Source organism: Nasonia vitripennis, chromosome 5 (assembly GCF_009193385.2).
Source record: "Nasonia vitripennis strain AsymCx chromosome 5, Nvit_psr_1.1, whole genome shotgun sequence".
Lineage (NCBI taxonomy): Eukaryota > Metazoa > Arthropoda > Insecta > Hymenoptera > Pteromalidae > Nasonia > Nasonia vitripennis.
This window is the reverse complement of record NC_045761.1, coordinates 27,266,543-27,280,617: the sequence shown is the minus strand read 5'-3', so window position 1 is coordinate 27,280,617 and position 14,075 is coordinate 27,266,543. Positions and strand designations below refer to the sequence as shown.

The 14,075-nt window shown below is 48.0% G+C and overlaps 3 protein-coding genes across 3 annotated transcripts; 2 read left to right on the top strand and 1 right to left on the bottom strand.

The window, feature by feature from the left end:
* The first annotated feature begins 328 nt into the window (after positions 1-328).
* Positions 329-2,822, top strand: LOC100117841 (aladin). The gene is made up of 6 exons (XM_001601923.6): positions 329-756; positions 840-957; positions 1,035-1,334; positions 1,403-1,572; positions 1,656-1,989; positions 2,059-2,822. Exons 1-6 carry the CDS (start codon positions 398-400, stop codon positions 2,383-2,385), a joined length of 1,608 nt encoding a protein of 535 aa, XP_001601973.1. The 5' UTR covers positions 329-397; the 3' UTR covers positions 2,386-2,822.
* A 3,832-nt stretch (positions 2,823-6,654) lies between these two features.
* Positions 6,655-12,423, top strand: LOC100117881 (zinc finger protein 358). The gene is made up of 8 exons (XM_008208657.4): positions 6,655-7,900; positions 8,470-8,823; positions 8,917-9,239; positions 9,320-9,449; positions 9,529-9,733; positions 9,807-9,968; positions 10,122-10,545; positions 11,406-12,423. The coding sequence occupies exons 2-8, from the start codon at positions 8,483-8,485 to the stop codon at positions 11,513-11,515; spliced, it is 1,695 nt and encodes a 564-aa protein (XP_008206879.1). The 5' UTR covers positions 6,655-7,900; positions 8,470-8,482; the 3' UTR covers positions 11,516-12,423.
* LOC100117923 (GILT-like protein 1) lies at positions 11,802-14,026 on the bottom strand. The gene is made up of 5 exons (XM_001602469.6): positions 13,436-14,026; positions 13,128-13,274; positions 12,837-13,037; positions 12,444-12,599; positions 11,802-12,172 (listed from the first exon to the last, which is right to left on the bottom strand). Exons 1-5 carry the CDS (start codon positions 13,493-13,495, stop codon positions 12,080-12,082), a joined length of 657 nt encoding a protein of 218 aa, XP_001602519.1. The 5' UTR covers positions 13,496-14,026; the 3' UTR covers positions 11,802-12,079.
* Positions 14,027-14,075: the final 49 nt, after the last annotated feature.

The window sequence follows — 14,075 nt, the reverse complement described above, 5'->3', positions numbered from 1 at the left end:
CTCTGTAATTGTTGTCGATAGCGGGCTGAACAATATTAAACGTCTTTATTCATATGATGACAAACACTCATTGTTAAATATAAATATACCAACAATCTATGAAAAGCTGCAGCAGCTGCGGAGTGAACAGCAGAAAGGCTGTTCGAGATAATCTCGTCTTATCTCCTATCATTCTTACGTCGTCGCGGCCTCGTATGCAGCGCTCATGTCAAGTGCTGCTGTCCGGTGGCGCCGCTTATCGGGCATAGGGGCAGGACGGCAGCGAGACCGACTACCGACGGTAAAGTAGAAGTCTAAGTACCATGCGGTAATTTTTCGTTGATCTTGTTTAGTTTTTGAATTGCGATCGCATAACCTATTACGTGTATGCGACAGTGTACGGGAGCACTAGCCGAAAATGCTGAAGGTACTGTCACTAAGGGATTTCGATCCGCCGTCGTTCAGCGATTTGGCTACAGCGAGTTTCGCGCACAATGCACTCGTTTACTGCACCAAGGAAGAGCTGCAGCAGGAGGCGCAGTCCTTTTGCATCTACCTGCGAGACTTTCCCGCCGTCAACATCACACAGGAGATGCTGGCTACGAGGGAGACACACCGCACAATTGGAGCTAGGGACCTCTTTCTACCTGTGCAGGACAGCGCATTCAAGAAGGTAGTCAGTATTTGGAGGGAAAAGGGTCTACTCGAGGCTATCAGAACAGCTGCAGCGGAAGATCCAGCTGAAATCACCCACCCCATTCACTGGATCACTACCAGGTACTATAAACTCGATTGTATTCTGACTTATCGTCTATTCCAAAGAATGTGCATTTTATTTAAAATAAAAATACAACTAATAGGATAACTCGGATGCTTGATTCGATAGAAGGTGGGACCTTTTGGAGCAGCATTTTGCCCTCTTCAGGATCTGGCTCTGTTGCCGATGTTGCTGCCACCAGAGATTGGACTACAGCTTTGGTAAGCATTTTATAATATCCATATACTCTTAAATATTATTATCAAATGTGCCTACTAAATCATGCTACTGTCTTTAGATACGTTGCATTGCTTGGCATCCAAACTGTATACGCTTGGCTGTTGCCACAAGGGATGATCGCATCAGGATATTTTCTACTGGCAACATAGCTACAGCGATTCTGAGGCACAGTGCACAGAAATCTGTCTGCTGCATGAGCTGGAGGCCAAATGCTGGCAGAGAATTGGCAGCTGCTTGTCAGAATGGAGTGCTTGTTTGGAATGTCGAGTTAGGAGCTGCCAGTAATTCACTTAGTCATGCTTTCATGCTGAAACACAGGAATCATGCACCTGTCACAAGTGTTTCATGGAGTCCACAGGTAAATTTTAAATAACCACTGCTTTCTTTACTAAAAATCAACATGTTAACTTTTAATTCGTTTTTTAGGGTGATGTACTGGTATCTTGCTCTCTGACGGACATGAATATGATAATTTGGGATGTAGCCAAAGAAAGCGGGATCCCCCTGCGGCGTGTCGGCGGTGGAGGATTGTGCTTTGCACGCTGGTCATCTTGTGGATCAAGATTGTTGGCCACGACGTGTAGAAAAATATTTAGGTAAGCATGAGCCAACCGGCGCATGTATAATTTTTGTTTAACACAATTTCTATTGTCACAGTAAACGATTCATTAATGTGTAGGGTATGGAACATTGGAGCAGGAACTCCGTGGAAGGCTGAGAGGTGGACCGTGCCAAATGGTCGGGTTGCTGCCGCATGCTTCGGGCCAAACTTGACTCTTCTTTTCACATCCACCGAAGATCCAGCAATGGTATTTTCGCTCCCTTTGCAAGAGCAAATTTTCGACTTAAAAAAAATAGGCACCACCGATGACAACAAGGTTGCTCTACCCTTGATTGATCTGAGCAAAATAACGTTCATGTCCGACGACGAGGATATGCAAGTCTCGGTTGGAGGAAGGGTTATTTCGATGGACTGGGATCCCCTTGGAAAATACCTGGCAGTGATTTTCCAGGTAAGAATCAATCGATTACAATTTGAATAAAGCTAGATATAGTCGGTAACGCTTTTGTGCCAATTTCAGGACAGCCCACTCGTTGCCTTGTTCAAAACGAAGATCGGCAATACGTCGAGAATAACCGAAGTCAAGCCAATGTGCCTCGTGAAAGGATTTCCCGGTGAAGTCCCGAACTGCATTCAGTTTTACCACAATTACAAGCAACAGTCGGACGCCAGTATCCTGACGATTGCATGGAGCAGCGGCTCCGTTCAACACTTTCCAATCATCGACAGTCCGCATGCAGAACCCCGGCCAGAACTTGGCAAGACTATTGGAGCCATGAACAATACATTCTCCATCACGGAAGACTTCCAAACGTCGCTTTACAGTAGTTTCTCCGTGATTCAATAGCAGCGCGGAGCGTCGAAGTGACTGTAAGTTTTCCAGCAAACTCGTAACGAATTTTTACCAACGATGCAGCCACCCACCACTCAATGCACGGACATGTGTTCCAACATCGTCGGCAAAAATTTTTCAATAATGCGCGACACAGTATACATTTACAATAGTCTGATGCAACACTTGTCGCTATGAACTCGCTCGAATTCGAAGTAAGCCTAATTTGCAGCTCTATGCTGCCAAATAGCTGTGGAATTGTCATTGGATATTTGCAAAAACTCGAGTCGAACAAACAGACGCTCGTGAGAATTATTTGTAAAGGCTTATCTAGAAAGAGTTAATATCCGAGACTCATACATCTGCGTATTTTTGTACTTTTCTATAGTTAATGAATGATGGATTATAATATCAAAGTGCAAATAATAATTAACTTATAACTTTTCTATCAAGTTCTCTCAGCTCTTATTTCCCTCGATGTACGACAATTTTTCCGCTGTAAGCGCGCGCTAAAAATAAGTCATGTTTTTTTTTCCCCGAGTGTCAAGCGGTTTATTAGTCAAGGGGTATGTCGCAGCGTTTGAAAACAAGCTAAGCATCTTCTCTTACTACTCGAGGCTTTCGTTACCTAATTATACGAACTCACACGCAGAGCCGTACGCCCTTCTATTTTTGTGCCCGCGCGCTTGACCGAGGCTGCTCTCCGCACTAGACGCCGAGTCCTCCGCCACCCTACCCTATTTACGTGCGCAGAGAGAGAGAGATGTACTCCTTTTTTTTTTTTTTTGGGGGAGTATCTTGAAAAGACTTGACGGCTGATGCTTTACGAGGGTTAAGCGGAGCGTTTACGCGTTTATTAATAACACGCTGAGAAATTGATTAACGGCTCGGCTCCTTCGTTCTATTTATTTATACGAGAGTTTAGTGCGCGATACGATTGTACTTTGCGCTCGCCTGGAGCAATGAATTCGAGCGTTTTTCCACGAGAATAAGCGTAATTATATAGTTTGCAAACACTCGACAATGTGAAATTAGATAAGGATCGATTTTTGCCCCAGCGCTAGATACTATCTGTCTTTTTATATCGGCTCCGATTTTTACCGTCGATCTGCGTCAACAAGTAACCTAATACACCCAATCGGTAATTACATAAATCTCTTCATTCGCGTAGACACTCGGACAACCGGCTCTTATCGTCCGCTCAAATAATCCGTAGGAAGTGCGATCGAACTTTGTTAATCCTTTAACCGCGCGATCTCGATCAGACCCCCAATACGAGCTGCGTTAAAATTTTCCGAAAAACATATAGTTCCGCACGCGCTCTCGGCGCATTATCTACTCGCGCAAGAGTCTCGTGCGTCGATAATGTCGCGAAAATAACAGCGAGAGCGTATACGATACGACAGTCTCGAAATATAACGGGCGCAATAGTGTTTACCCCTATAAAGTCGATCTCGAGAGTACGAATATAAAATTAAGCGCGCGCGGATACGTGCGCGTCTATTAAATCTTCCAGTAGCTCGTGCGCGGTTATTTGTCAATAAGTAAACCGCGCGGAATTTCATCATTCGAGAGGATGATGCTATATACTAGAAGACACCCTTATCTCCTGAAGGTTATCAACTATCTGCGCGCGCGAGAACGACGGCAATTCGCTGCACGCTTTGCGCTCTGCTATACCGTTGCACGTTTAATTAAAATCGAACGACGATCGGCTGTGTTTTCGCAATCAAAGAATTCCGCTCGCTCTGCGAGATAAAAATAATACGACGTGTTCCCTGGATAATTTTCGGCTCCTCTTTCATTGTCTCCGTAAAAAGAAAAAAAAAACATGATCTATCTCGTAGTGAAAAACTTACGTCTTATCGCGGAATTGGGCAACGTACTCCTCTTCGAGCTTTTCTCAATATTTGGCTGTACGCGTATATTATATATGGATCACGTCGAGATAATAAGCGTAGTTATTATTTTTCTCGGTTGAAAATTCTATGCTATCGATCTCCAATTATATTCTAGCTTCGGAACGTTCCCCGGCGCGATAAAGCGGCGCGTAATTTAAAGTGCTTGCGGGTCGCGATAAATAAACAAAATAATATTTTACTGATAAGCTTATCATCTTCGCGGGGAATCCAACGTCGAGAGAGCGAGTGTCTTGAGACATAGAGCTCTGCTGATGATTGCATTTTTATTATTCCGTTAGGCTATTATCTCCTCCGCTTTCTCCCTCTTAGTCGAGGAGTCGCGCGAGCGATTGGGTCAAAAGGAGAGCTCGAGCCAAATAATGATATGCCGAATATTTCCAGCGGAGTATAAGGAGAAGTTTGTCGTTACGCTGCGAGTCTTCTGTGCCTCTTATCTACCGGAGGCGTGACAGTCAAACAAAAAAATCGTTACTATTTTCGATATACAATTCGACGATAAAAAGCGAGGACGAGTGTGTGTATATATATATATATATATTGTAGCCTAGATCCGAATTATAATGATGAAATTCGTGCGTAAAGCGAGAAATAGCCCGACCGCAGGTGGCATTTATCTCGCCGCGATTGGTTTACAGTATACGCTATTGTCGCCGAGCAAATGTTTACTGGGGCGGCGATTTTCTATATATCGATATATAGTATATTTAATAAATGCAGATTCCTTTGGTCTACAGCAGCACACAATGGGTATAACAATCCGGGCCAACAACCTCGACACACCTCCGGAAAACGTGTGTGCAGATTTGCCGAATAAAATTTTTTATCCGCCTTTTAGCGCGATCGGACCGAATTTTTTCTCGAGGGAGAGAGAGATATATACTGCATAGCACGTCCCTCTCCGCGGGTATATAGTATATTATTTCAGTGCGGCGAGCACATGTGCGGACGCGAGCTGCTGCGGAATATATAGTGAGGAGCTTGACAGGTGCCTCGAGAAAAAAAGTCGACTCGGGAAGAAAGAGGGAGAAATGCACATGTGCGCGTACTAGAGCGCTACTCCTATATCACTTGACTGGCCGTATATAACGCGAGGCACGAGATGTGGCCATCGGGGTGCAGTATCGCGCACTTGCATATGACTCGCTTGTGGCAAGCTATACAGCTCTCTCTCTCTCTCTCTTTCTCTCTCGGGTAAATATTGCCCTTTTTTGTCGGCTCCGCTGCGCGGCCTGCATAGGCTAAAAATAAAAGGAGAAAGGGTTGGGGGAGACACGAGGAGATGTGCGCAGGATTTTTCGCGACGTGAGGCAATTTTCTGATGATGTTGTCTCGAGTTGAGCTTTTTTGTCGAATGAAGCTTTTCGACTAGAAACATCGACGAGGATATATATATAGTTTAACCGTTTTTCCAAGCCGGGCTTTTATTAATTAGTTGATAATTAAGCCTACGAATAAAAATCAAGAGCTCGAAAGCTTCGAACTTTCCGAAGGTCTCTCTCAATCGCCGTATCATCGTCGCGCATAGTTGAGAAATCCTTATCTCCCGCAGTCTCCTCGAAAATCCATTCAAATCATCCCGATCCAACAACTTTGTAATCAACAGCATAGACACTCGCAAATATTGACGCTAGCATCTCTCTCTTGCGTCAATAGTCGCCGTCTACACTCGTCAAATTTCTTCCCATAAACGGAAAACAACAACTGCATATAATTTTCTCTCTATGCTCACGTATAATCGCTCCCCGTACGCGCGTTTACGTTCTCAACGGCCAATAAAAAGCCGCTCGGAATAAAGTGTATCTCGTACGTCTCCGCGAGGAAAATGAGCGGCAGCTGAGAGATGCCTGTGCGTGTGCGTCCCTCGGAATAATAATAAATTTCTTTGCGCCATGCAGATGTAGCGAGAGAGAATCGAGTTGCGTCGTGCGCGCGAGCGTTGAACCGTGTGCCAGGCGCAAGCGAGCTTTTTGCGCGCTTTTTGCGCGCTTTTTGCTCCCTCGCAACTGTCACACGTGAAATTATTCGAAAAATCCACGAGCCGCACGTGGTGCACACTGGGCCTTGTAACCGACGGTCGGCTATACGGGTCTCGAGTTGCTCGCAAGCGAACCATTAGAACGACGATCGAGAGCGAATCGATCGTTAATTATTTCCCTCAGAAAGAGAGGAGAGGGGGGAGAGCTTTGAAAATTCCTTAACGAGAGAGAGAGAGAGAGAGAGAGCGCGCACACGTGCGTCGAAGAAAGGCGTGTGCGACAGCTGTGGAAAGCCGGCTCGGTTTTTCCCATACGTATGCCGAAGCGACTACACGACTTTTACTTTACTGTGCACCCCCTGTGTCGCGCGGCCGAGATCGCCTTCCTTTTTTTTTTTTTTTTAAAGTCAAGTGCGAGAGGAAAGCCGAGAACGGCGTTCCCACCAATTACCCCAAAACTAATATAAACTGGATGTGTCGCCGCTGCTGTGTTGGGAGGAGAGAGGCCGAGTGTGTGTGTCTGTGTGTGTGTGACAGGAGTGAAAAAATAAGAAATCGGATCCACCTGACAACAGCGTGTGTGCGTGTGTCTTTACGTACGTGCGCGGAGAGAAAATCGAAGAGCTTGCACACACGTGCTGCCGATTTTGATCGGCTGCTGGTGGGAAGATTTTCCAGAGGTTATAACGTACTTTTTCAAAGATTAGCTCGCACGTCTTGCCGGCTCTGCTTCTGCTCAACTACTTGCAGCGTTGCCTTTCCTCAACCCTTTGCTTGAATATAACGAAAATTTTGAACGCCGGGTAATTATCTGTCACCCGCTGATGACACGCTTCGAAAATTTGACCGTCCTCCTATAGAGACGAACAATTGACCCGATAGCTAAGAGGAAACGAGCGAAGTAAAAATAAAGCTCGCAAATAGGCGGAGCGCAAAATTATCTCCTATAGCACATGGAAAAAGTAACCATCCCTCTAAATGGCAAAAGATCACCAAACGAGACTTCCACCCCTCTCGGCGTATCCACATACAACACACACACACATAGAGCTCGCGAGCCACGCGAGTGGGCGGCGCAAAGCCGAGCCTCGGTCCCACATCCACTCGCGCATCACCCCGAGACGTTTTTTGCCCTCGTCTCCGTACGCAGAGCCTAAACCTCCGCGCCATGGTGTCCGAGGAGTGGGGACACCGCCACCACGAGTCTTCCTTATCTCGGGCCCGCTAGCGCTTCTTCACTCGCAAGTCGACAGCCGACGCGCATCAACGTCTTCGAGTGTGCCTCGAGTCGTGCGCTATTATACACACTCGAGTTCTTTAATGACAACCCCCGCGATCTTTTTCCTCTCGCCTCTCTTCCCCGCGAGCCGCTGATAGTGTACGCGCTGACGTCGCCGCGACAGATTAGAGAGAGAGAGAGAGAGAGAGAGAGACGACTGTGTGTGGAAAGAGACTGCTGCACGCGCGCTGTGCTCTGGAATAATCGTGCGAGCTGGAGATAACGAAGCCAGTTGCCGATTTCACGTTGGATCGGTAGCAGCGCGCCCGAGTGATCAATACGGAGGAAGTTAATCCGACAGCAGGAGCCTGCTGCTGTACGCTGGATCGATCTATACCCTAAGCTTTACTTCGGGTAAGTTCTGCATCCATAAGTTTTAGCCTCGTTTGCCGTCGGTTTCGATCTACGTACGTCGGATCTCGAGTTTTACACAAAATCCTCTAGTATACCAGCTGAAATATTTGACGCGCGACCGAGCCTATTACGTAACTAGCGCGCGTTTCGTCATTAGCTTCAATTCGGCTCGAGAGATAGTGCGCGCGCTTACAACGTATACCGATCTCCGCCTCTATTATTCTACGCTGATGCTCGAGAAAATAACGGCCAATACGTGCTCTATATACACACAGCCCCGCGGTTTTCGCAACGAGTTTGGTCCGCCGATCTGACCCTGACTCGACCCCGGCACCGATAATAAACTACGCGCGTACGAATTTTCAGCAATACACGCGATTCCATAAGCGGCGCTCGGGCGATCGGGGGAAAAAAAAAAAAAAAAAAGAAGAAAAACTTATCGGCTCGCGAGATAGCGTTCTCCAATTTACGAAATCTATAGCCGCGCTCGCACATTTCGGGAAACGCCTAGTCATCGCACTCGCGCACGAGATCTGCGTCTCTAATCTTCGAATAAACGAACTTCGCAGGAGAGCAGCTGAGATGATCATCGACGAGGAGCTGGAGCGGGCGATGGCTCGAGTCCTCGTGGTCGAGGACTGGCAGCAGATGTACAACAGTGGAAACAGTTGGAGCAACGTAAACGAGGAGCCGAACGCGCCGAGGCTACCGCCCGTCGGCACGGCCTTCTCGTTCTCCAGGAGCTTCGCGGGACAGCAGACGGAGAACGCCGAGTCCTGCGGGCAGATTTACCAGTACCCGGAGTACACCGGCCAGTACCAGGACGAGGCCGCCCTGCTGTGCTTTCCCTCGCTGCAGCAGTGCCAGATGAACATCGAGGAGTCGCTGCGGGCCGTCGATGACTTTGACCTCAGCCTTATCAGGTATGCCGATTTCTATTTTTACGCGAAAATCCGTATCTCCGAGAGTTTTTTTTTTTTTGTTTTAATCCGACGATTAACGATGCTCTTTCGCAGGGGTGACCCGACGACTCTGCCGAACGAGTCGGCGCAACCGCCTCCGGTGAGCCACACCCAGTACTCGGCACTGGTCAGTGACATGGTACCGCAGGTGGAGGTCAAACAGCCGGTCTACCCGGTCGGACACTTGGTCCCGCAGCCCAGTCCACACATGGACGACGTCTTCGGGAGCGGATTTCTCCTGGACGAGATCAAGAGCGAGCCCGTGGCTCAGACGATCGACAACCAAATCGTTCTCTCCAGAAACGAGGGACTCGTCCTCGCGACCAACGAGAACTCCAGGCTCTTCGAGCCTCAGGCGCACGTCTCCGACTCTTACGGTACGTTGCCCAGACTTCGCGCGTATGGGATGATTCGTGGAAAATCGCATCTAATCGATCGACGTGTTGCCATTTTTCAGGAAGCTCTCAGTCGGACGACAACTCCACTGCCATGTACCCCTGCCGGTGGCTGGACTGCGGCTGCACGTTCACCGCCCAGCAGCGCTTGGTCGAGCACATCGAGACCAGGCACGTTCGCATGGACGTCAGGTAACTATTTCTCCATATAGTCTCCTCACTGAGATCTTTCAACGCGATCAGCAGAGATAACCTGGAAACTTTTATTCAGCGCCCACGGAAGCAACCGACGCGTCCACAGGGACAAGGACGCCAAGAGCAGAGACTTCAAAGGCTCCAGCAAGGACCTGGCGCAAGACGATGGTCAGTTCGCCTGCCACTGGCAGGGCTGCTCGAGGGACAGGCCCTTCAACGCCAGATACAAGCTGCTCATCCACATGAGAGTCCACAGCGGCGAGAAGCCCAACAAGTGTCCCGTGAGTATTTCAACTAGGTATTGTTAAAATTGAAGAATTTGGACGCATCGATAAGCTTGACTCGCGCTTTCAGTTCGCCGGCTGCGAAAAGGCCTTCTCTCGCCACGAGAACCTGAAGATCCACCAGAGATCGCACACAGGCGAGCGACCCTACGGCTGCCAGCACCAGGGATGCACCAAAGCTTTCAGCAACAGCAGCGACCGCGCGAAGCACCAGCGCACCCACTACGACACGGTAATTGGACTAGATTTTGTAATGTCGAAAACATCCGGTCGCGAAGAGGTTGTAAATATTATCGAAAATACCGAAGCTGATAAGAGGCGCTACTGCGTGGCCGATTTAGTTTTTCCCGTGTTCCTCATATCGACGCTTTTCATTCCCTCGCAGAAACCATACGCATGTCAAGTGGCGGGCTGCGGAAAGCGCTACACGGACCCGTCCTCCCTGCGCAAGCACGCCAAGAACCACAACGATCTCACCAACGGCTTCTCCAACGAGAGCCGACTGTCCTACAAGACATCCGCGAACCGACGCAACTCCAGCTCGTCGAGCATCTCTTCCGTGGCCTCGAGCTACAAGAAACAGCAGACACCGAGCACGAGGCACCCCTCCATCTCCTCGGACTACGGCTCGCAGAAAGACTCCCTCGACATGTTCGACGAGGTCGAGCTGAAGGCCTATCCCGCGACCGTCTCACCCAGGGTGGACCACGTGCCCAACAACATGGACGACGGTCACGAGTACATTCCCTACGAGTCCGTCGCCCGCTTCCACGTCGACGACGGCAGCCAACTGGGCTTCGACAGTATTGGTGAGTTACATCATGCTCGGCTACTTACATTATACTCTCTTTCGATATTTGCGCGCTAAATATATATGCTGATAAGAGCGACTAGTGGAGCGCGATATTACGGATCTGACGCTCGCGTCTTGTCTGCTTCTGGTTGATTTATACGCGCGGGGAATTCGAATATGCGCTCGCTCGCGCGCGCGCCTCAAGAGAGAGAGAGCGATTATTTTTATATACGCACGCGACAATAAAACGTTTAGCGGAGAAAAGAGACTGCAGATGTGTCAAAGTGGAGTTTTTGCCGGGGACGTGAGCAATGGCAGAAGAAGCAGTGCCGAGGTCCGGTGTTATACGCACGGGCACCATTTTGAATCTCAGAGGAGGTGCACTTTCGGTGCAGTTTATGTCTCTACCCCACGGCGAGGCTTAAAATAATATTCCCTACTTTTTTGGAGTATATCGTACGTAGTACGAGCGAGAGAGCGAGGCTGCACGTGCCGCGCATGCCACGTGCGACGCACGCGTTTCTAATCCATTTTTATAACGCTCCGCGCTGCACTTGCCCGATGTATGAGTATATCGTGCACACATGTACAATACGCGAGAGATGTCTCGCGATGATATCTCGCCAATCGTTTTGCACTTTGGCGTAATCGATTTCGCCCGCGCGCTCGCCGCTTTTCCTCGTAATACAAGTTACGCTTACGCAACCGCTTACGGAACGATCGTTATGCGCTAAACGTATACGAGTATAATATTCGAGAAATTGTTATTCAATCGACGAAACTTGCTTTGTTTTTTATGCGCGTATACACGAGAACACTGTGCTTTTACTTTTGCGGATTTCAATTTTTAATCGAATCGACTGTCCTTGTTTACAGGATACGGCGCTGACGAGGACATCGGTGACCTGCAAGACCTGGGCTCCGACATCGAGCAACAGTTTCTGGAGCTGAGCAATCTGGAGGATTCCGTCTTCATCGGCGAGTAATTAATTGTCCAAGCGCGCACACGTGTGTTTACGAAGACTGCTCGTTCGATTAAACGATCGACTACTCGACTGATGATAATAGAAATGTGAGTCGAAGCCGCACACTTGCCGCGTTCGTCAAGTGCAGAGAGATGATTCAAAAGTAATTCATCACGGCGAGCCGAGTGGTTATCCTTGATTCGCGCCCTCGAACCGGACTTGGAAACGAAAGAAGAATAACTAAGCGAATCGCTACGTACATGAGAATCCAATCAAGACTTTATATACTATATAAAAACAATCGGTATTCGCGTTAAATATTTTTATATAAAAAAACAACATAAGGAGGCTCTCGTTTTCCTCGACGTATAATCTTGTGAGACACTTTTTGTACATTTGTAAATATAGCCAAGAGTCGGGCGACTGATAAAACGAGCGCGAATTCGATATTCTTCATTATTTCTTTTTTTTTTTTTTGTCTTCTTAATTAAGTTATCAGCTGCAGGCGATAGCCACTGTATTTGTTAAGGATGAGATCTCTGTTTTCATCTTGGCCTCGACTCGCTCGTATCTGCTGCTCTACTTTTAATACTGACTGCAGGCGCTCGGCTTCTCGCCGTCAGGGATCAGCTGGCAGACCGTGTTGGCAAAGTTTCTGAAGGCTTCCGACTTCTTTTCCTGCAAGATTGAACGACGAACTTTGTGTAACTCTCCATTTATCGATTATAGGTGTAACGTTTAAGTAGCGCGAATTATGTAATATGTAAAAATGTAAATACTCTACGTTCTATAATTTTTTATCTACTTTTTTTTAGCCCTATCGATATAGCGTGTATTACGTTAAGATTAACGACGACCAATTGTATTGTCGAAGTCGAAACTTTATCAATACTTTACAATGAAAATAAAATGTGGTTAATAAATTTTTACGAGCCATTGTGTTACTCACCCCGTTGATGACGATGGTCGGCACGAACGTCAGCGGCGACTCGAAGGCCTTGGTCTTTTCGCCTTGAGCGACGAGCAATTGGGAGCCGAGATCGGTCCTGGCGCAGCTCTGGATCTTCTGGACCGATCCGGTGCTGAGACCGTTTCTTTCCGCGCACTGAAATCGTTATCAATTAATACCAGATGATGATCGATATAACATGTTCTTTCGAATCGACATTTAATCAAGCAGAAAATAAAAAATCCGCAGATAACCATCGCCGCTAGTTTTCACCAAGATAACGCGCAGCCAAGCTGCGCAGCTGTGCAGAATGCTAGAGCGCAGCTCGTAAACAATTATTACGCTCCGTAAGCGATATGTAAATCACGATGTTGCAGAGGTGCGTAAACCTACCTGAAGCACAGCGGAGGCAGGATTGCGACTACCCATGACGCAACTGACGACGTCGACCTTTTTCTGCTGCTGCTGGTCTTCGGCCTTAATCGTCTGCTCGATTTCGTAAAGCGCGCAAGCCTGGGCCCGGTTTCCACGACACTCGTTGGGTCCATGCTGACAGGTGAACTCGGTGCGTTTGGACTGCTCGCCGACGACCCACTGTGTAACCGGTTTCAAACGTGCCAAATTATTATACTTTCTCCAAATTTTCAGACTCGTCTCTATGCCATTGCTCGCGGGTCAACTCACCGATGCTTTGCCGAACGGAACGAAGTTGACGTTGATGATGCTCTTGAGATCGTTGTACGCGGGGGCCAACTCTTTGGTGATGAAGTAGACGCTGTCCGGGCACAGGGACTCGTAGTAGACGTCGACGGTGAGCTTCTCTCCGGCGGCCTACGAGATAAAACCAATCGGTCAGTGTTTACACATACCTCGGACCGATCGCGCGTCGAAAGTAGAAAGTTCGACGGCCGCTTATTCGTTATAAACTGTAAATCATGCGCTAAAAAGAGCGAAAGTAATCGCGAGATTGACGATAGAGAAAATGTACTAACCGAGCTGAGGCAGCCGAAGGCGGCAAGAGCCACGAAGACGATGCTAAGTCGAGAGTTCATTTTCGCGTCCTGATGGATCGTGCAGCAGAACCCAAGTGATCGGCGATCGCGCGATGCCCGCCAGTACAGTAGTCTCTCGCGGCTCGAAAATCGAGAGGGGACTATATACGCGTGGAAAAAAGCGGCGGGAGAGAGAGGAGGAGGAGGAGGAGGAGGAGGAGGAGGGGGGGGGGGCACCAACGGCCAGATAATCGCCTGTAAAGTCGAAATGTCGCGGCCTCTCGCGATGAAACTCCGATAAGCAGACGTACAATCGCTCTTCGCTTTCAGCTTTCTCGCCGATGCTGGCTCTAGCTTCTCTCTCTAGTAATAACGAGGAGTATGCGACGATTTTAGTTGTGGAAAATTTCTTCGAGTCTCTAATCTAAACGGAAAAAGTACTTAAATTTTGATATCAGTCTAAGCCTTGTTCTCGCTGCACACTACTCTCGTATATCGCGCTTTATATGCTGCTGTAAACGCATTAATAAGAAAACGAGTTATCGGCTCGAAAGATTAATATTTTGATTTTATCAGCTGGCTTTGAAAACTCTTGTATGCTTTAAAATTCCGGCAACGTTTAAAAATACATTAACGACCC